The 23,555-nt window shown below is 35.1% G+C and overlaps 1 protein-coding gene across 4 annotated transcripts in view; it reads right to left on the bottom strand.

Moving 5' to 3' along the window:
- The window catches only part of PKHD1L1 (PKHD1 like 1), a 147,541-nt gene that overhangs the window by 97,058 nt on the left and 26,928 nt on the right, over positions 1-23,555 (bottom strand). For all 4 annotated transcript variants that reach the window (XM_025451092.3, XM_025451093.3, XM_025451094.3 and 1 more), the window contains exons 12-25: positions 22,773-22,862; positions 20,673-20,941; positions 19,079-19,170; positions 15,876-16,035; positions 15,273-15,408; positions 14,349-14,492; positions 12,464-12,621; positions 11,422-11,535; positions 10,567-10,716; positions 9,421-9,545; positions 6,486-6,649; positions 4,937-5,109; positions 2,522-2,669; positions 1,848-2,002 (exon numbers count right to left, since the gene is read on the bottom strand). In XM_025451092.3, coding sequence (XP_025306877.3) covers positions 1,848-2,002; positions 2,522-2,669; positions 4,937-5,109; positions 6,486-6,649; positions 9,421-9,545; positions 10,567-10,716; positions 11,422-11,535; positions 12,464-12,621; positions 14,349-14,492; positions 15,273-15,408; positions 15,876-16,035; positions 19,079-19,170; positions 20,673-20,941; positions 22,773-22,862 — 2,078 coding nt within the window. The remainder of the gene's footprint in view (positions 1-1,847; positions 2,003-2,521; positions 2,670-4,936; positions 5,110-6,485; positions 6,650-9,420; positions 9,546-10,566; positions 10,717-11,421; positions 11,536-12,463; positions 12,622-14,348; positions 14,493-15,272; positions 15,409-15,875; positions 16,036-19,078; positions 19,171-20,672; positions 20,942-22,772; positions 22,863-23,555) is intronic.

The raw sequence follows: 23,555 nt of genomic DNA, 5'->3' as shown, positions 1-23,555 counted from the left end.
TGCACAGATACCAGCAGAGATAACAAGAGGAAGACCAGTCATTAGAGCTGCTCAGCTACAGAATCTTCTAATTCTAGTTTTAAATGATACATTTTCTTAAAGAACTTCCATATCTTTATGATTGTTACTATTTTGCACATCCATAGTCTATGTGTGGACATTATACACTACATTTATATACTTTTTTTCCTTTCTCTTTCCCTCTTTTTTTTTCCCATAGTGGCTTCATAAGTAAACCATTGCATTTTTTCTACCTTATGTGATGGACATCTTTCCAGGTGAATATCCATGGGTCTACCTATGGCTGCATGACAGTCATGCTAAAGTTGTGGCATTTTAACAACCATTCTTCTATTGATGGGGATAGGTTCCTAGGTTTTTACTATTATAAATACTGTTGCAGTGACTACTTTTGTGCCTATATCACTTCATATTTGTGTTATTATTTTAGTAGTATAGAGTTTAATAGCTGAAATTGCTAAATCAGAAGGTATCTATATTCGGACTCTACTATATAATCCCCCAAGTCATATGAATTGACTTTCTCACTAAAACAGTGCATGAGAGAGACTCTTTCCTCACACTCTGTCACTTGAAAGCATCTTCTTAATATTTGACAATCTGAGCCCCTAGACTCCTCTAGACTCCTGTCTTTCACATACTTTGGGCCCAACCTCCCCACCTCCTCCACACTCTAAGCAAAGGTAGTTAGATGACAACTTAACATGTGACTCCCTTGTGAACTTTAAAAGATCACCTTTAGAACCAGAATAGTATCCAAGGCCCCAGAATACAGCTCTAATGGATGGTGGTAGAATTATAGACAGCAACAGTGATTATACTTGGTCCCCCCATAAAGTATACCCAGATTTAGTCCCGAGACAGGCCCTGCCTGGACTCCTCCTGCTCCTGTCAAGAGTCTTCTTTTTTTTTTTTAATTTTTATTTATTTATGATAGTCACAGAGAGAGAGAGAGAGAGAGAGGCAGAGACACAGGCAGAGGGAGAAGCAGGCTCCATGCACCGAGAGCCCGATGTGGGATTCGATCCCAGGTCTCCAGGATCGCGCCCTGGGCCAAAGGCAGGTGCTAACCCGCTGCGCCACCCAGGGATCCCTGTCAAGAGTCTTCTAACACATATTCCTGGACTCTTTCCAGAGGGGACAGCAAATAAAGTACCAGTAGCAATTCTCCATGAAAGAGAACATCTCATCAACTTAATTTAGAACAATCTTCATCTCAATTTCCTTTTTTTATGTTTAATCTACAGTTTCCATTTTTTAAAATACAGAGAGTCTCAAATTCTTTTAAAAATGAGGCCAGGTGCATCAGAAAAGATGAATACCCACCATTTGCTTTGACATGGATGGAACTGGAGGGTATTATGCTGAGTGAAATAAATCAATTGGAGAAGGACAATCATCATATGGTTTCACTCATCCGAGGAATATCAGAAATAGTGAAAGGGATTTTATGGGAAAGGAGGGGAACTGAGTGGGAAAAATTAGAGACCATGAGAGACTCCTAACTCTGGGAAACAAAGGATCGTGGAAGGAGAGGTGGGTGGGGGGATAGGGTAACTGGGTGACAGGCACTAAGGAGGGCACTTGATGGGATGAGCACTGGGTATTATACTATACGTTGGCAAATTGAATTTAAATAAAAAAAATAAAAAATAAGTAAGTAAAATAAATAAATAAAAATAAATTTAAAAAATAAAGTAGGTAAAAAAATAAGCAAAAATTAAAAGAGAATAAAAATGAGGCTGGGTGAAAAATAAAATGAGGCATGGTGCAAATAAGCAAGCAACACACAGAAAAAAAACAAAACTCGAGCCAATTGAAGGAACCTGTAGAAGATCTTGCTTTCCACATGAGCTTCTCCACTTGATGTTCCATGAATATCCAGCACAGGTTCCCTCACGTGTCACTGAGACTCGTCCAACTTTTTCTACACTCTGGAGAGCAAACTGTAATTCTGTAGCGGACACGGTGGCAGGAAGGCCTGCACACACAGAAAGACAGGAAATAGTATGAGTCAAAAATTCACAATTAAATTTCACCTTTAAAATATAGGAAATGTGTACTGTGGATTATCACTTGTAAGCCAACTGTCCTCCTCCAATACAGTAAAAATGAAATTTATATCTTTTTTATGCCAAGAATTTATGTATCTCTTAGAAGCAAAAATTACATGGGTAATGTAAGTCAGATTACATGGCTCAAATATTTTTATTTTTAATATTGATTAACTTTATAGACAACCTACAAGCCAAGGGTTATAAAAGAAAAACAAACTTTGGAAATATAACCTGTTATATCTGGAGAGGCGATGAAGAAAAAGTGAAAATGTAATTTGTTCTGAACAATTTAGCTTTACATTACTGACATAACCTCAACTATATAAATTATGTAGAGAAATCATATTAGAAAAAAATACACCAAAATGTTTATTATGTTTATTTAGATTGGCACCATCTAACTGATTTATATATATATCACATTCTGAACTTTTGCCATATACCTTTGAGGATGTGTCCATAAGCTTGAATGTCAAAGCTGCCACTAAGAGGTGGGGATGCAGCTTGAATTCTCTGAATACGAATCTTTGACTTCCCTGGCCAATTATTTCCTCTGTAAACAGACTCATTCTCTGTCTCGTTTGTGATGATCTAATTTCCAAAATAAATATTGATAAAATGATTAAACATAACAACAGCTAACATGATTTCTATTTCACCATCATACAATTCTGTGACATGACATAAATGAGCCTCAGGTATTCAAGATTCTTCAGAACATGAAGGAGTGTCACATAAATCAACACAGGCCATACCTACACAGCTGTGATAATGAGGCCAAAATCAACTCAGTCATCTGTGCAGCAATCAGCTGGAATCCCAGTAATACCTCATTAATTCAGAGCATACCCTTCATCACTCAACGAACAAATATTTATTGAACAGGCATTCCATTCAAGGTACAGTGCTAATCACCATAGGGCAGCAAAGAAACATTAAGTCTTAGCTATCAAAAAACAAAATCTTTTTTGGAGAAATAATACAACTATAAAACTAACAATATACGATAGTATAAAATCGGCATAGAGACTGATCCAGACTCAGGAGAAAAGCTTAATGTTGATTGGCAAATCAATTGCCAAAAGCAACACATGCTATGAAAATTCATAGATTGTGACTCTACTAGTCAATGATAGTCTCCTGCTTCTGATCCCTCACAGTTGTCTGTGAATTTTGTGGAATTGAAAACTATAAGCCTCATTGTCCACTGAAATGAATAAACATAATTGCCGAAAGACATATGCCAAGAATGTTCATAGCAGTTTTATTCATAATGTGCCAAATTGGAAATAAGGCAAAAGCTAATCAATAGGATGGTTAAATTGTGGTATATTCACATCATGGAATATGGTAAAGCAATGACAAAGAATGAACTATGGCTACATGCAAAAGAGAAATGTCATAATACCGAATAAAAGGAGCTAGATGCAAAGAGTACATACTAGTATTTATTGATACAAAGATTAAAAACAAGCAAAAGCAAAACTATTTATTGGTGGTATATGTCAAAAACAGTGGTTATCCAGGGGTGAAGAGTGAATAATATAGTGACAAGGGGAAGGCACAAGAAAGGCTCTTGGGGAGCTAATGATTTTCTTTGTCTTGATCTGAGTAGTGGTTACATGAGGGTATTTACTTTGTAAAAATTCATGGAATTCAGTGAGGTTGCAGGATGTAAGATGAACACAGAAACCAGTCACATTCCTACATACAAAAGCAAGCATATAGAAACAAAAATTAACAACACAGACCATTTACAATTCAAAGAAAATGAAATGCAGGGGGTCCTGGGTGGCTCAGTCGGTTAAGCTCAGGTCATGATCCCAGGGTCTTGGCTCCAAACCGCCAACCCCCCAGCCCCGCCCCACACCACATGGGGCTCCTTGCTCCACAGTTGAGTCTGCTTCTCCCTCTGCCCCTCTCCTCAGCTTGTGTTCTCTTTCTCCCCTCTGTGCTCAGGGCAGAGTTTGCTTGTCCCTCCCCCTCTGCTCCTTCCTCTGCTTGCACATACTCTCTCTGTATCTCTAAAATAAATAAAGTCTTTTAAAAAATTTAAATAAATAATTTAAAAAATAAAAAAAACCTTACAGTATTTAATACTGATCTTATTATAAATAACTCAAGCAGTACAAAAAATTGTTCAGATCCTTTTGAAATTGTGGAAAACTATCTTTTCCCTCACTGTACCAATTTTGATACAAGCAAAAAATGGTGTTTAGAACAGAAATTGATTATTTATTATTTTACTTTTTTTTTTTTTTTTTTTTTTTGAGAGAGAGAGAACATGCATGTGCATGAGAACAGGTTGGGCTTAGGGACAGAGGAAGAGGGAGAAAGAAAAAGGCCCAGCACGGAGCCCACCATGGGGCACAATTTCACAACCCTGAGATCATGACCTGAGCTGAAATCAAGAGTTCGATGCCTAACTGACTGAGCCACCTAGGCACCCCTATAACAGAAACATTTTAAAACATATTGCAGAATCTCAAATTTGCTTTCAACAATCTCTGTTCAGAACATATATTGAAAGGGCCCACAATTTTTCCTTTTAAGTCAAGAGAGGAACTTTACTTAAATCTGACTATTTAAGAATATTTCCCCTTGTCTTTTCCCACAGATACATTTCTTCAAGATTTTTTTAATGCTTAAAGTGAATTTTCATACTCAAGTTCTACAAGCCTCAATGTCTTCATTTATCCTTAGAAAAATTATCTTGTCCTATTAGCCCATCTCTATGTCAGCCATATGTAAAAATTAAAAAGAAAATTTACTAGATCAAAAAAAAAAAAGAAAATTTACTAGATCAAAGCTATTTTCCCATAAATTGGAAAGAGTAACTTGTAAAATTCTAGGCTTACCTGCCCAAAGCTCACAGCCATCATGGGTATATTGTAACTGCAATTGTATGAAGTCATGGTGATAGAATATTGGTTGGTCACACTTGATCCATTAATTTTGGTGTGATTCACCTGAAAGTGCTTTAAAAATATCCCTTTATTTGCTAGTGCTGGCAGTCTTCTCTTTGGCATTTCTAAAGAACAAAGAATAAATGGGAAATAAAATTGTGCAGCTTTTGTTACTAAAAAGAAAATTATCAAATTATATCCATGTCATGGAATAAGCTGTTTAGAATCAAATTTTAGAAAGAGATTCATCAGGTAAGCAGTTTTTGAAGCTTGGTAAACTTTTACTTCTAGAGTATAAAGCTTTAAAGTCTGTCGATGTATAAGCCTCATCAGATAAAAGAAAATAGTTAAAAGCCACCAAATGGGCAGCCCGGGTGGCTCAGCGGTTTAGCACCACCTTCATCCAGGGTGTGATCCCGGAGACCCGGGTTTGAGTCCCACGTTGGGCTCCCTGCATGGAGCCTGCTTCTCCCTCTGCCTGTGTCTCTGCCTCTCTCTCTCTCTCTCTCTCTCTCTGTCTCTCATGAATAAATAAATAAAATCTTAAAAAAAAAAAAAATAAAAGCCACCAAACCCTGGGCTCCACATAGCCTTCTGTGGCCCTGTTCTGCTCTGTTCTAGGTTCCCAGAATGCAGTGCTTACTAGGATACACTAGGACAAGACCAAGACTGTCTTGTTCACAGCAATTGCTTTAGTACCCAGCATAGTGCCTGCCACATGGTAGGTGCTAAATGCATGGTATTTAATGAGTTACAAAATTTATCTGAACACAAGTGAGCTGTCTTATATATGTGCTCCACTAATCATAATGTAAGTCTGGTAAGACCGGATTCAAAAGAAGTGACTCTAAAATAGTTACATTTAATTTTTTTACCAGTTGACTCATGACCTTGTACTTGAAAACAATTCCAAAGGAAAGGATCCCAAAATTCCTCTGAAAAATGGTAGTAGTCACTTTTCACAGTGACTGAAATTAGGTTGATTTTTTTAAAAGATCACAATTTAATTTTATTATCACAGCTCATATATGTGCATCTACTGACATGACTAAAATAAAAAACAATGCTAAGGCTACCAGAAATAAAGTTTTCATTTAAGTATCATTAATTATCACAATTAAATCCTTGGAAATAGTCAGCTGAATCTTACCAAACAGATTTCAATGTTAATGGTGGCCTTTTAGGAACAGATATTTTCATAGTTAGTTTCTTAAAAATCAAAGCAAAATGAAAATGTTTGCTATAGTTTATATATCTGTAAACAGAATCCAGGACTACAAAGTTTAATTCTTACAATAATGACAAAGCTTACATTAAGGGTACATTTATCCTTAGAATAAAAAATATGATTTAAATTATAATATCAAGATAAAAGAATGAGTCATAAATATTTATAGATTAATGTTTCTATCTAAATTAAAGAATATAAGTAATTTCCATGGTAAGATTTTACTACATAAGATTCAGAAGGTTTCAATAGGTATGGAAAGATACAACATACCATCCCACGCTGAAAGTGTAGATGCCTGTCCAATGTATACTGTATCAACATAGAAGGACTGTGATTCTGATGCTTTCTGTAAACCAATCCTCCGAAGAGAAAAATTTGACCCAGTGTATTTGGTTTGTATGAGGTCCAGAAGGTCTATGCAAGTATAGGTCCAGCTAAAATTATGGTTGATTAATTAGATGCATAGGTCAGTTGTAATGTCTAATGTAAAGCCATCCACTATAAAAAGCCTTAAAATCTTAAGGAGTAGAAGTGGTTTTTCCCACAAGAAGACCATCAAGCATACTTCATTAGCACAGAAAAGCAGCCATAACAACAAACAACAGACAGAAACTTGAATTGGTAGTAAAGGAATTAACGTTGAATACAAATACGGGTTTTCTTCTATTTGCAGCTTGGCAGTAGCCATAGGGACGTGAAATATTCTGCAGCAATACATAAGGAAACTAAGGAGTATGCACCTTGGTGTAGAGCATGTAAATAAAAATAAGACACTACAACAAAGTCAACTATGTCAGCAAAAAATGTCAGAGATAGAACAGTTAAATTCAGTTCAGGACTAAGAAGCAAAACTGGAATTTGTTATTACTCCCAAAAGAGCTCGCTGGAGTTGCACTTTCTACTTCTAAGTGCTACGTGATTTGTAGTACAATGCCTCTTAAATGTGTAAGTTAGATTCAGATTTCTCACTACATATGAACTGCACTGGAATTCCATAAATTACCATGAAGCAATTTGGCTACGAGAGTTTGCAACAAAGAGATAAATATTGCCATGGAAATAACTAAGTACAATTTAACAATCATCTTTACATCAGCTACTACCTTAGTTATTAACTGACTAGTTTGTTTGGGCACCTTCTATTCGAATTTTCTTCGTGGTTTATAAATTCATCATGGGATCTACCCAAGTGCATCAAAGCGTGGCTTAAACTGATGTATCATTTTTAGAAAATTATATCCAAAACTATACTAAGTTAATGTGCTCTTCAAGTAAATCCGAAAAAAAGTACTTAGGGTCTCCGTAGAATTCTACTCTCATTATATAATTCTGAAGTTTAAAAAAATACACTTTGAAAATTTGGTATACAGGACAGGACCCTTTATCAGACAAAAGGAGATAACAAACAGTATCAAGCTTAAGTGAACAGCACACTGCCTTTGTGGCTAGATAACAGTGGTTTCTAAAGGAAAATGAGATTTAACTTTTCAAATTTTGAAACTTGATTTATAGTTATGAACATCACTGTTTTTGGAAGGTTATAGAATGATTCTTGAGAGGAAAATGGCTCTTTTTTTTTTTTTAGATTTTTATTTATTTATGATAGTCACAGACAGAGAAAGAGAGAGAGAGGCAGAGACACAGGCAGAGGGAGAAGCAGGCTCCATGCACCGGGAGCCCGATGTGGGACTCGATCCCGGGTCCCCAGGATCGCGCCCTGGGCCAAAGGCAGGCGCCAAACCGCTGCGCCACCCAGGGATCCCGAAAATGGCTCTTCTAACACTAACAATGTCCTGAAAATAATCTAATGCTAACACATCCGTTTGATCTAGGTGGCCTATCTAGCCTAAATAAAAGCAGATCTAGAAATACCCAATAGGAGCAGGACAGTTTACTTTGCCTTAATTGGCAATAGTTTTAACAGCGAACTCTAGTCCTTTAAAATCATGATACTCTTGTTTAAAGATCTCGTGGTGTTTAGAGTAAAGGAAGCCCATCATTTCTATCAAATGTAGTACATCTTCAAATTACCTCACAGCAGATAAACTACAGGTTAGAAGGAAACAGAATCTATTTAACAATAATGGCAAGTGATGCTTTTGAGTAACAAGGAAGAACCAAGATTTGTAAAACATCCCAAAATCCTGTTACACTGGAAGAGTAAAATGTATGCAGGTGGTGCTCATCAAAGCTAAAATTGTGATTCTACTGTTCAATTCAGATATGCAGGCAATGATCACAGCAAAATGTACTTGGGGAATACTTTTTAAAATAAAAAAAGTATATATGTGTATGCACGTGTCTTCATTTTTACTTCTATTGTATGTGAAATGTGTGTATGTTGTATGTGGAAATGCAAGAGTGGGTTGACATAAATTTCAGAAGATTAAATAATTAATAAAAATCAGAACATAACTGCAGAACTGAGTGCCTGGGTGGCTCGGTTGGTCAAGCATCTCCCTTCGGCTCAGGTCATGATCCTGGAGTCCAAGGGTAGGGCCCCATATCAGGCTGCCTGTTCAGAGGAGAGCCTGCTTCTCCCTCTGCCCCTCACCCCACTCATGCTCTCCCTCTCCATCTCTTTCTCTCTCTCTAATGTAAATAAATAAAATATTTTTAAAAATTATGCAGAACTAAATAGTGCTTGAGGGTATAGCAATTATAATGTCATTAAATAGCTTTCTCTGGGCCCTATATTTTCTATTTGCATTTCTATGTGTCTAACTTTTGGCAAATCAACCATTAAAGAGTCTTCTCTCCCCTAATTTTGGAATATTCATTGAAACATTTTATTTTCTCCACTTACACTCAGAAATGACCTTTTCTTCAGTGATCAAAATCTAATGACAATATTGTGATGAGGCAGTCTCTTTCTACCCTCCTTCAATAAGTAGGAACATTATTAGATTTAATAATACATGGTTTAAATGATAAAGCTTACCATTGCTTTGTCTTTTAAATGGTCATAGGTGATGATAACACTAGACCAATTTTTATTTTCATAGCCTATAGATTGATTTTTGGCACAACTATTTGTTAGGATGCTTATGTACAGGACAGGAAAACTGCAGTCAGATCTATGGTGCACATGATTTGTCAAAAACCAACAAAAAGTGAGAAAAAAAAAGCCCAAACAAAACATGAGTTTATTTTCAGCTTATATATTATAGTCTAACTTAAATTTTAAATTCATAGCATAACTTACGTGTTTCCATTAGTAAAGTCATATGTAAATTGCATATCATTGCTTCTAGTAATCTTGCTCCTGTCTTGATATTGGAATTTTAGAGCAATATAATTTGCCAGGAATCCTTTGTATGCTAAACATAACTACACAGAAAGTTTTAAAAAGAAATCAGTAACAATATCTTACTTTTAAGTTGTTTTTTTAGCAATTCAAATTAATTCAATCTATTCCAATAAATAAATATTGAGAATTTTCTGTATAAAATGTTTCAGAACACAGAGAAAGAACAATTAATTTCAGCTTATTAGGTACAGAAGAATTGGGGAAGATTTCCTAGAAGAAGAAGTGGAGTTGAAGTGACCTTACAATTAATGATTAATTCTTTAATGTTTTCTTAGATATGGTTTCCTTGAAAAATTAAAACAATTCACTCCTCATAGTCACGGAGCAATGTAACACTTAAATCCAGCTCTAGCTGAACTCCACAGTGAATTTAAAAGCCCATCACCCACAGAGAGAAGATAAACATTCAAGTAGATTAATTGGGATGTTAACGTAGCTGAGCATTTAGAGAGGGAGATGAATGTCACTGTAAAATAGTAATTAAATACCAATTAAAAAATAGCAATTTTAGTGGTCTACAACATCTTAAGCATACCAAATATATTTAGAACTTAAGAATATGCATCACAAATTTGAGAATTTTAAAACAAGAAAAAGGATAAACAAAACTATGATTGCTAGTCTTAAATATATACCCTAAAACTACCATCTCTGCTCATGCTTTTCCTTCACTTTTCCTTGACTGGATACCCAAGATCACTCTATGATGCCTATCCATTTTTGTTTCTTCTTAATAAATGAAGGAAGATTGAAGAGATAATACATTTTAATGACTTTAGTACTTAAATTTGCATGCAAATAATTTTCTCTGAAATTATAAGACAAAGCAGAATACATGTGATACTGCATATTTTTTAAAATACCTTTTTTTGAGAACCAACTGAAATGGAAATCATAAGCACCCAGAATACGAACCACAGTACCTGTCCAATGTGACATAATTTCACATGACAAGTACTTTTCCCTGTCTTAAAATTTCATGACATTTTATTACCTAGATATTTTACAGATTAAATTAGCATATCATTTTGTTGAGTTTACCTGATTATAAGGAAATAATAAAATGTCTCCATATGGTAGTCTATTTGGTTTAACATCTGCTGAGTCAAAAAGAACAGCTGGGTTTTTCAGGGAATAACGACCACAGTAAGCATCGGTTTCAGCTGTCTTCTGCCCTCTGTTATTATGTTCCTATAGACACAATAATACTTCAAGTGAAAAAAATGATTTATTGTCCTGCTTTCTTCCCCCACATCTCCACCTGAGTCGCTCAAGTTCCAACTTGATTCCATTTCTTCCCACGCTACTTTAACTTGAAATATTCTCTCTTCTCTGAAACTCTAAAGCTCTCATCCTATGTCACTCCATAATCATATAATCCCTTATACCTTTACCTTTGATGATTTCCTAAATCTTATCTTTCTCCTTATATCATGAACTCTCAAGGATATTTATTCATTCCTTCCACAAATATTTATTCACTGTTCACTGTGTACACGTTGCTGTTTTTTTTTTGTTTAATCTTCAAGGTATAAGGGAAGTAATTAATGTATATAATGTCCTACTACAAATTGTATTCTCTGAAGTCAGTGAGGAAACAGGATCTACTCTGCATCCAAGTAAAGAAAACAAATAAAATATGCTATAGATCTTTCATTTGTTTATCTTCCCTACTTTCTCTTGAACAAGAAAATTCATATGTGGTGGAAATGCTGCTTTCAAAAATGAATCACATTATAATGTCAAGAAATGCTAAAACAGACCTTATCAATAAATGTGTAACAAAATTATTTTTGCAATTTGACAACAGGAATCACAACTAATACAAAGAAAATCACAAAATTCCAAGCATTTTCTTATTTGGTCAGTTTCACAGTTCATTTTAATCTTCCATACCAGGTTAAAATCAGTCTCATAATCTCGAAAGTATTTCACAACAAATCCTTCTTCAAAATTTGCAATTTGTAGTGGACACTTGGTGGTAACCATTTCTTCCACGGCTGCCTGAAACTAAATTAACAGTATGAGCTTTAGTAACTTCTTTTTCATGAAGAGTTAGAACATTCATAATTCTACCACTAATTCCACTAATTAGTTATAATAGAACATTTGCATAATACAATTCCTATACTTTAGCCATCATTATGAGATCATTTCCCAAATATTTTTTAATTTCTGTGTAATAATTTCAGTGTCCAGTGACTTTTTCGAGAGTTTTACTTTAGAATGACAATAGTTACATCCCATTGGGTAATATCAGCTTACACAGTTGTTACATAAGGTAGACATATTTGTTTAGCAGTTTTTTTTAAAGAGGGCAATGAGGCGAGCCTAAATGAATTAGCACCTAATTAAACAGGTTCCAAGTCAGTAGTTTTCTCAATTAACTCAAAATTAACTGGGAAAAATATACATCCTAACACATTCAGTTTTTCAAAAGAAGAAATTCAGATACTATAAGACTGCATTTATGATTATTTAAAAATAATAAGTCATTTTGGATTACTCAGGAATTAGTACACTTTTACAAGTTCTCCTGTAATTCCCATACCTACTTCTCTGGCAAGACACAGATAGAATTCATGTTTAGAATTAAGGAGGTAATATAAGATCTTTAATCATGCAACAAATGTTAACAAACTCATGGTGTAGGTAGTTGTCAAAATTCAGTAACTCCCAAGCAAACATTTTTTTTTTCTATGGGAACAGCTGGGCTCTGGGAGGATACACTGGATCCTGTTAACACATATCTAAGAACTCCCTCCCATCCCCTCTGTCTCTGTGTGACGTCTCCTTCCTTCTCTGCTCAATGTGGGTTGGCTCCAACCCATCATGCCAAGTAAGAGTATATTACCATTCCTTAAAGTGTGGGAAGTTTTTTTAATATAAAGGTGACGTTTAAACAGATTTCTGTTTAAGAAATTAACAAACAGCCTACTTCAGCTTCTGATGACCATGGGGTCAGAGGCTTAGAAGTGACTCCATCCCAGTGCAATGTGAATGTCTCCAAACTGGGCTTTCCTTTGATTTGTTCTGTAATATCCAGTGTGACATTGTTCCCTTCAAACACTTCATAACCAAGCAGATCAAAGTCTCCTGCAATGAAATACCAAACAGAATTTGATGTTAATTAATAAAATACCAATATAGCCATAATAGACATTCAAAATAAATAAAATTGGGTTTATTTAGTTGTATTATCACCAAAGAAAAGGATGAACGGAGAAGTCAAGGAATGGATCCTTGACTTTGAGCAGATTTAACTGCAGCAGAAATAGCAAAGCAGCAAATAAAGTGCTATTCATTTAAGGTTCAGTTTCCATGGTTTGAAAGAAAGTATTATGAGATAAACAGAAGGAGGTTTTGGAACCAGAGGGTAAACATCAATTGGAAGTGGGATATTCCAAAAATTCTTTTAGTTTTGTCCAGTACTGTTATCATAATATAAAGGGCGAAGCTGAGATAGTTCTATTTTCTTTAAACAGAAATATGGCATGAAGCTGAATCCCAGGAAATAGCCCCAGGCTTGTGAAGCCTGTTTATACAATCTCACTTTGAGGAAAATAAGAGTTTGTCCTCAGATGTATCTCTACTTTGGGAAGATGCTTCGCCAGTGGAATCCCATTGACCTTCTCTGTTGGACAATGTCCTAGAATTTGCCCAGTTATGATTTTACCGACATATTTCTTAACGTATGCTGCTGAAGCCTTAAAATTTCTCTCTGAGCTGTAGATAAGTTTCTGGGAGAACAAGGATAACCATATCTTCATTTATACGGCATTTTGACAATCTAACCTTTGGGAAATTTTTAGAACTTCAATTCATATTAAATAAAATTCTTTGCCCTCCACTCACCAATCAAATGGACAGCTTTATCAAATGAGACATAAACAATGAAGTAACATCTTCCTAAATGAATTATGAGTGCCCAAACAAAATTTTTTTACAATACATATTCAGGAACCTATTTTTGAGCTAGATCGCCCAAATACCAAGCTTGGTTGCTAAATGTGGCTGTAAGACTTGAAAATGTAGAGACACCTGGGTGGCTCAGCGGTTGAGCACATCTGCCTTTGGCTCTGGGCATGATCCCAGAGTCCTGGGATAGAATCCCACATCAGGCTCCCGGCATGGAGCCTGCTTCTCCCTCTGCCTGTCTCTGACTCTCTGTGTTTCTCATGAATAAATAAAAAAGATCTTAAAAAAAAAAAAAAAAAAGATTTGAAAATGTAAAACATTAACAGGAAATTAATAGCTATTACTTGAAAAGAAGAGAGGTCAAATAATTTGGGAAAATGCTGTATTAAACACAGGTAAAGTGGTTTTTTTCCAGTTTGTGTGTTTGTATGTTTGTTTCTTCACTGTAGGAATCCTCAAGGATTTTAATATTCGAATGAGCTCTGTCAATCTTCAACAAGAAGTTGGTGTATGCAGTTTCCTATGTGGCTTTGACCATAGAATCCTTTCATCGGGCACGATCTGGCCAGACTAGTGTCTCTTGACAAATATTGAGTACTTAAACTTTTATTTCCAGAATTTACATCTTCATTAATTTTTGCTAACTTAGTATGCTATTAAATAGATAGTGCATTTTTAGTATACATAGTATATTTCTCATGCATTGGAATTGTACAATACTTAAAATACAACTAAAGTTTTGATTATAATAGAAAAAATTAACTGTTTAGTTTTTATTTTATGAATTCACTTCTTTTCTTCTGTCATTTTATGGAGTTTTTACCATTTTCAGTGAAATTGTACAGGATACAAATTTGTCTCTTAGAAAAAACCTAACAGAAATACAAAATGAAATATATGCTTACCTCTAGTTGATATAAAAGTTACCAGGTAAACATAGCTTTGGGGGTTTTGTGTTCTTATTACTTGAACTGTATCTGGTTTTATAGACCAGAGATCATTTAAAGCTGATTCCAATATGAAGTCAGAAGCATCGCCAGGTAGCAAGACTTGGATAAAAAAAAAAAAAAGTCAAATGATTAGGGGTTTTAATTTAAAAAAGAAGAGTTAAAATCTTTTGTACTACCATAGCCAGTACTAATGTTTTATATTTGATTTTTTCAAGTGCCCATCGTCTGTATCATGTTATCACTTAATAAAATTGTGTTTTGAAACTGATGCAAGTTCAACAATTGTGACTACTTATTTGGATTGTGATCTCTTGAAGAGTAGGATCATATTTTATTGTTTTAATAGTCCCCTAGTACTAAGCATTGTGTTTAGAAAATAGTAAGCGCCTGTCAATATTTACTTAATGAAACAATTAATGGAAATAGTAAAAATTATATTTTAAGGTTAAATATAAAATAGAGATACGATGTTTTTGTTAACGAATAAATTAGTGTCTCATATCTTTGTCACTTAATTTGAGGAACTGGAAGAAATGTTTAGTTCTCTGTAATGATAAATTGGATTCTTATTATCTTAACATACCTATGAATCACAGATATATAAATCCCTTGTGTGCACATAGGTGTACATTTATCATGATCCTTATAAACAAAAATGATATTATATACCTGGAAGTTGTTTTTACTGATGCCATTTTTATCCTAGTCTAAAGGTTTTTCTTCACAACGTATTTTTAGCTTGTCTAGCATACTATTAAAACAATATTTTCCAGAAAGAATTTGACTAAAGCAAATCTTTATAATTTGACTACAGCAAATTTTTATAATTCCATCTATAAATGAAGAGAAATAAAATTTCTTTTATAATTTACAACTTACCAGTTTTTTCCATGTTATAGGTTAATCTATATTGGTAGCGTGAACATGAATTAGCTTCTACACACGGGCTGGTTACCGTGATCTTCTGAACTTCATTAGTTGCACTAGATGTTTCCCAGTTTTCCAATGTTATAAGCTATTTTCCAATTAAAAAAAAATCTTTACTGTATAGAAAAATACACTTTAAAAGCATGATAGTCAACTATTCAATGCCTCTTGATTTTACTGCAAATGACAAAACATTTTGAAGTTTCTCTCTTATCAAATAACAGACTACTGAGTTTTTTGGCGATTTTTTTAAAAGATTTTATTTATTTATTCATGAGAAACGCAGAAAGAGGGGCAGAGACATAGGCAGAGGGAGACGCAGGACTCGATCCCAGGACCCCAGGATCATAACCTGAGCCAAAGGCAGACATTCAACCACTGAGCCACCCAGTTATCCCACCTTTTGAGTTTTAATACAGATAGATACTCTAAGCCACAAGTCAATAATCTCCCCTCCCCCAAAACACCATCTTCCCTAGTAAAATTAATAATCAAATAGAGCTCCTATCTTTGAACATTTACTTTCTACGAAGTGGATCTATAATCATAGCAAACCTGTACTTCCTGGACAATTGTCGACTGGGATCTGATAACTTGTTCTTCATTTACTGCATCTTCTGTCTGTTGTTCTGTATAAACGTTTCTATACTGGTACAGGCCAACATCAACAAAGGCACTCAGTCTATACTCCTGCAGCAAGATTTCAATGTAATATCTGGAAACATATGAAATTTTTTCCAATGAAAATAAAATTGCAACACTATATAAAACACCAGCCTATTAAATTATTTATATTGTAGTATCCCTGATTTTGTTTTGTTTTATTTATTTTTTACAGTATCTTTGATTTTAAATATAAAATTTCATAGTGGTTTATTAAAATAAAATAAATTATGTAAGATATCCACACAAGAGATACAGAGTTGTCCCCATTCATGACTAACTCATTCAGTTTTGTCAGTAAATATTTACTGAAAAAGATACCATCGCTTATCCTCAAGGAGCTTAAAACAAAAGTACATTATAATGCAAACTCCCTGGCCTAAAACACAGAGGGCATGTGGAGTTTAAATACTTTAATATGTGTAAGAAAATGACAGGCAGACTTAGGTGTATCACATATTTTGTATCTGAGTGGTTAAATATGTCAGGGATGAAAGTTCTTCTCTAGTTCCTTAAATAATGGCTCCACTTATAACTTGGGAAATAAAACATGGCTTTAGGAAGCTGTTACCGATTAGATTGATTATGGTCCTCCAAGAAGCTGGGTCATCCAACTGCCTATAGAGAATAAGGCATTCTCTGGCCAGCTGTTACAGGTGATGAAAAGCTATTGGTTACCTACCTAAATCTCTATTAATGTCACCACTGCTCCCATCTTTGGAGAAGCCAGCTGGGAGTTCCTCTAAATTGCCTCACATGATTCAACAGATACCCTCTTGTATGTGAAGAGTGAGTATTCACAGTTCATGAAAGACTCTGAATAGGGGACATGTATCACCTGTCATCTTTCTAGGATGATGGGGCTATGGATCATCCCCCTCCTGGTACTGGTATTGGAGGACTACATCAGGCTCTCGGCTGCCCTGAGAACCTGTTTGCCAGCTCTGCAATGTAGGCCACAGTAAGAAGAATCATTAAATTCTGTATCCTTATTAGCAGTTTAAAAATCTTCATTAGGGACCTGCTATGTACAAGACACTAAACTGAGCACTTTGCAAACATTATTAATCTTCACAAAATCCTATAAAATATATATTATTATTATTGTCTTTGTTCATATGAATAACAGACACTAAGAGAGCTTTAAAGATCAAAAGGTTACTTAAAAATCAGTAACAGAGGTATGACTCGAAGTAGAGCAGGGTGACCAAAAAGATACACACTTAGAGATGAGGCTTTATTATGTGACTAGGATGAACCTGGAAAATGAGCTACCTTTGGAAAGGTGCCAGGGACCACTGTGAAAGGAGCCAGCTAGAATGGCCTCGATTTCAGAATTCACAGCCATCATTATAAAGGTCAGTGTATAAATTCCATACTAACTTGCAGGAGCACAGATATCACACAGCAGATGTATTATGAGTCCCTTCCATGTAAGCTCTGTGCTCCCGCCAAGCAGGGAAACTGAACGCATTTTCCAAGGCCAATGCAGAGTCTGAAATATGTATGAATGCTTAATAGCAGTAAGGATTAACTAGGTACTCTACTTACCATGAATTGGCAGTGACTCTGGTTAAAAAAGTAAATGTTTAAGTACATAAAGAAGTGACAGTCAGAGGAGGAGAAAAAGAATGGAATGCTTTCCCCATGTCGTTATTACCAAGATGTCAGTGAGAACACTGAGTATGATTGCTCTCAAGTACCTTTGATCCCAACCCTCCCTGTCTAGCTCCATCTGGTCTTCATGGTGCTGTTTGTAGGCATAATCTCATCAATGTCTGGAAGGGTGGTGTTGTAGAATGAAAAACAAAACAAAACAAAACAAAACACCTCCTACAATCTAGAAGTGAAGTGCATTTCTTCACCCCTTGATTCTAGATTTGGCCATTTACTTTGGCCAATAGGATATTAGCAAATGTGACAAAAGCAGAGTCTTAAAAAGTATATGTGCAATAACAATTTCTCTCTTTACCACTAGAAACCCACCCACCAATGTGACAAACCTAGGCTCCCCACTGAGAGGTGAGACCATGTGGAGTGGGATATCCCAAATATCTAAATTCCAACCATGCAAATGGTGGTTCTCAACATATGAGCAAGGCCGTTCTAGGCTATCAATCACCAACTAAAGTAACCAGGACCAAAAGAATTGCCCAGCCATCGCAAAAGTGGGTTGCTTTAAGTTACTAAATTTTGGGGAGTAGTTTCTTATGCAGCAAAATCTAACAGATACAAATGATAAACGGGAGATGATCCCACTGAATCTACTGATCTTCATGAAACTTAGCTACTTTGAATACACCATGTCTTTTACCTCCCTGCTTTCTAAGAATCCTTAATGGCTTTTTGAATGGGATTATCTACTATTTGAATGACACTCTCATCTCCCTGGAACTGACCTTGTAGCACTAAGTGATGTACTCCTTAAGGGCAGGGAGTATATTTCAATATTTTTTGTATTAAATTTCCTGGCCCAGGGTCTAAAGTAAATCAATGAATATCAAACATACATTAGCTGTGGTACCAAAGCATATGGTTTTGTGTTTTTTCTCTAGAAATATTCAAGAGCACAGGTGCTTGAGCAGGGAAATTAGATGGCTGGATTGATGCAAAGGTTAGTAAGAAACTAAGAACAGGATTAGGTAAATTTCACAAAATTATCATTTCTGCAACAGGGATAATTTAGATATCAAATTCCCCAGGTTGGCTGAATGCCAGTATTCCTGAAACTATAGAAACCATATTTAACAAAAATATTAAAAAATGACAAATTATAAATTAAGCCAAAAACTAATATCACTTCCACCCATAAAACAAACTAAAAATATTTTTAGATATAAACTTACAGGGTTTTTTTGTTTTTGCTTTAAGATTTTATTTATTTATTCATGAGAGACACAGAGAGAGAGGCAGAAACACAGACAGAGGGAGAAGCAGGCTCCATGAAGGAAATCTGATGTGGGACTCGATCCAGGAACTCCAAGATCATGCCCTGAGCTGAAGGCAGATGCTCAACCACTGAGCTGCCCAGGTGTCCCTAAACTTACAATTTTTAAATACCACACAACAGTTTAATGAAAAATTTAAAAGCTTACTCTTTTCCTTTCTGAAGATGAATGTCATCTGATCTCTGTGTTGGACTGGAAAAATAATTGTTGGCATTGGAAGAATGATATGCAATCCTCACCTTATCCCAAAAAGAAAAAGAGTAAGAGAGGGAGAGGAGAACTTATTAATAGATCTTTTTTATTTATAATTTATCATTTATTATTTCTGTCAATCCTAGAACTTTTATGAATAGAAAAACAGGAAACTACCATATTTTTCTTCTAAGATCAGTTTTACACAGTGAAATAAAGTTTTTAAAAATTATCAAAGCTCACTTCATACTTTACACCCTCAACTAACATCAGCACCACTATACCACAAACATACACAAACTGTAGCTTTTCCACAATTAGAACTGCAATGGAAAATAGAAAGATACATACCAGGAGCAAGGTTGTTATTGCTAAATAAAATATCCTTTTCCTCTGTGGAGAGCTTTTAGAGATTTAATCCAAATGAGATTACTAAAAGTAGGTGTGAAAAATGCTAAATATCACTAAATGGGTTTGTGTTCTAGAATGAGAAAACTTGGTACTTCCTGTCGGGAATGACTATCCCATCTTGGAGGAAACATGCTGAAAAGCTAGTAAAATTAGAATCCATATACTACAGGCAGCAATTTAAACTTGTTCCTCCAGTTTGGGGGACAATCTTGCCATATACACTGGGTCATAGAATATTCTTTTTATTTGATTTATTATTTTCACATTTGTGAAAATCTTCTAAAGAAATAATTAAAATGCAGAATAACTTAATGAACACATAATTTAATGAATACCCAATAATGTTTATTTTATTTGTGGTCATAAAAAGTCAGGTAAGCTAAAAATGTATCTGTAGGCACAACGTGATGCAGGTTTAGTAAACCCAGACAATAGAACACTATTCAGTCATAAAAAAATTGTATTGTGAAAATTATTTAATAAAATGTGGAAATTCTAATGTGACAAAAATGACTATGAAATTGAATGTATAATCTTATTTATATAATAAACAGACACAAAAAGAAATGACAGACTTCAATCTCATAACCACATAATAGTGAAATAGATCTAGTAGAATAGTGAGTTATTTTTACTCTTTCCCAAGTTTCCTATGTATAGTTATAACTCTTCCATAATTAAAATAATATTTGTTTTTTTAAGATTTTATTTATTTATTCATGAGAGACACAGAGAGAGAGGCAGAGACATAAGCAGAGGGAGAGGCTGGCTCCCCTGCGAGGAGCCTGATGTGAGACTTGATCCCAGGACCCTGGGATCACAACCTGAGCCAAAGGCAGATGCTCAACCACTGAACCACTCAGGTGTCCCTAAAATAATCTGTAAAGGAAATACATATTTTTCCCTCCTAGAGAAAATTTAAGTATAGGAAAGCATTTTTTTTTAAGCCATGAGTTTTCTATGGTGATTTTATAGTTCACATTAGATGTGTTAAAATAGCCAAAAACCCAACCATGTGAAAATATACCTCATATTTTTTTTAGTATATGCATCAGCTTGGGTTTAGAATAAATGAGATACATATAAAAGTTGTCATATTGTTTTTATAATATTAAATAGTATTCTGTGGTTTCCTTACCTTATCTTTTGGATGTCCAGTTTGGCTGAAATAAATAGCATATCGGTCATCGCCTTTGATGTAGAATCTATAGACATCAGAGTCTGGAGCCACCAAAAATCCACTAAAGCGTGCAGTAAATGTGTCTTGCTCCATGGGCCAAATATAGGAAGCTGAATCTACCCAAATGGCACCCATGTACCCTGGTGTTTTTTCATTGTATTCAAGTATCTCTTCAAGGTGCACTGGCCGACTATTATTCCATATCTCAAGCTTTAGGCCTCTCCCACCTGAATATAACAAAATAGAAGAATACTCTCATCAGAATTTTCTTGTGGTGTCTCAATGGCCCTCTACTTGGGTGGTGGTTATAGATATTCTATTGCTATTCACATTTTTAGAGTATGCATGTAAACAAAACAATTACACATACCCATACACGTACCTGTACCCACAGGATAGAGTACTTTTAAGATAGTCTACAATTTATTTATTATTATTTCATATATTTGCACCTCAGATTCTACATATGTAAAATGGGAGTAATATCACTATTTGCCTGGTTGCTATGGGGATTAGAGGTTACTAAGTACATTATTTAAGATAATAATAATATGATAACTATTACCTGTGACATGATTGATGTTACTTTACATAGTTAAATCTCAAAACTTCATGATTCAGACCATTTTATTTCAAAGACTTTGCCTGATTACTCTCTCTAACAAAAGTTACTCTATTAGTGGTTTGCAACTAATCAAAGAATGGACAGTGTTGACTCTAAGATTTTTGTATTTGTTCTTCATCTTTCTAACATCACTTCTGTCCTATGATTTCATCTCCTTCTTGGACAGAATCAGAGGGAATATTCTCATTAAAGTGAACCTACACTTGCCAGTGTAAAATCTGAATTGTTTTTTCTTAATCATAAGGGAGCCATCTCACTTTTTTTTTTTCTTCCTTAAAACACATCAATCAGACAGACTCGTGCCTTCTTCCAGCAGCCTTAATCTGGTCTGGAGTGGCTGGATCTAGAAAAAGATGGCTCCTCCTCTTCAGTTGAGTTTGCTTGGAGAAAAACGTGAATACCCCTGGCAGCAACAGTGTTCTTTGATAAATACAACTTTCTTTAAAGTTATCAACTATGATGATCAAAACACTCTCTTAAACTGGGCATCTTTTTCTAATGTCATTCAAAACCAGGAATTTTAAGAGGTTAATAAACATAATTTACTTGGCTTCAAATACCAACCAGTGATATAAATAAACCAATTTCACTATGTGCACAGGATAGGAGATATATGCCCTCAAAGCCATTCAGCCTCTCAGTAGTATCACTGGAGGTGTCAAAGCACCTACAGTGAGTCACAGGCCAAGGTCTGGAAAGAATTTTGAGTTCCATTTCTCTCATCCTCTATTATCACTCTTAAAACATTCTAGACAAGTAAGGATTTAACCTCTGCCATTTATTTTTTAACCACAAAAAGGCCATGCAGCCTGCACCAACATTCAGTACTCTCATTTAATCTGAAATAAAGTCATCCTCAAACTCATTCAATAGGGTGTCTCAGGAATTCAGGCTGAGTTTATTTTCATGGTACAGTTTTGAGGCAGCTATTTTAATACAAATATTTCCTGATCCAGAAAGTGTAAGGAGAAAAAGTGGAAAAAATTATTATAATTCTCACTAAAAATTCTAAAAAGTTCAAATATTTTTTGTTACTAATTGTTCTGGGTTGAATATTTGCTTCTCCTCCAAAACTCAGATGTTGAAACCTAATGTCTAATGTCACGTTATTAGCAGGTGGTGCCTTTGGGAGGTGTTTAGGTCATGAGAGTGGAGCCCTCATAATGAGGGCTTATAAAGGAGGCCCCACAGAATTCTCTAGCCCCAAGAAGGTGCTGATCTATGAGGAAGCAGGTCCTCACTAAACATCCAGTCTGCTGGCATCATCATCTGGGACTTCCCAGGCTCCAGCATTGTAAAACATAAGTGTTTGTTGTTTATAAGCTGCCTAGTCTGTGGTATTCTGTTTCAGGAGCCCAAATGGACTAAAAGACTAATGGCATATGTCTTCTTATGTAAATGTAGAATGGCCATTCTCTCTTCTGGTAACTTACCCGGATATACAGTTCTGAGAACTTCAGGTTTAGGGGGTGTCTTGCAGAATATGCTATTCTCTGTGACATTCAAAATATCACAGGTTTGACCTAGAGAGAAATAAGGTGCAGACTTATTACTACAGAGCTCCAGAATGCAAATCACAATCAGCTTATCTTGAAGTGCTTTTCTGATGAAAACCAAGTTGCATAAGCAAGAAGCAAAGTCGGGGTTTCTTCATTTCCTTTATATGTTCTGCATTAAAACTTATCACTCTGGAGCACCTGGGTAGCTCAGTTGGCTAAATGTCTGTCTGCGTTTGGTTCAGGTCATGATCTCAGGGTCCTGGGATTGAGCCCCGTGCCTTGGGCTCCCTTCTCAGCGGGAGTCTGCTTCTCCCTCTGACTTGTACTCACTCTCTCCCAAATAATTTTTTTAAAAATCTAATAAAAAATAATAAAGCTTATCACTCATTGTCATACTTTCACACAGCAACATTTTCCTGCCAAAACATCACAAGTCTGAGTTATACTCTAACTATAATCACTCAAAAATCTGAGTGATTTCTGAGAAATAAAATTTAAAAATTGATAAAACTATGTCACTGTAAAAGATTTAACTTTTGAGTCCAAAGTGAAGCCTTATATCTTGTTCCCTACAGAAAAAATGCTGAATAAGTCCATAATGTTCAGAATTTGCAAATCCAGCCATCTTAGGAAATAAATAAATCAAACAAACAAACAGTAGTGTAGTCCAAGTTCTTCAAATGAAAACAACAGAGATAATAATGCATAAATGGTATT

This window comes from Canis lupus, chromosome 13 (assembly GCF_003254725.2).
Source record: "Canis lupus dingo isolate Sandy chromosome 13, ASM325472v2, whole genome shotgun sequence".
Lineage (NCBI taxonomy): Eukaryota > Metazoa > Chordata > Mammalia > Carnivora > Canidae > Canis > Canis lupus.
Note: the sequence above shows the minus strand (reverse complement) of the source record. Positions and strands in the feature narration are given on the sequence as shown.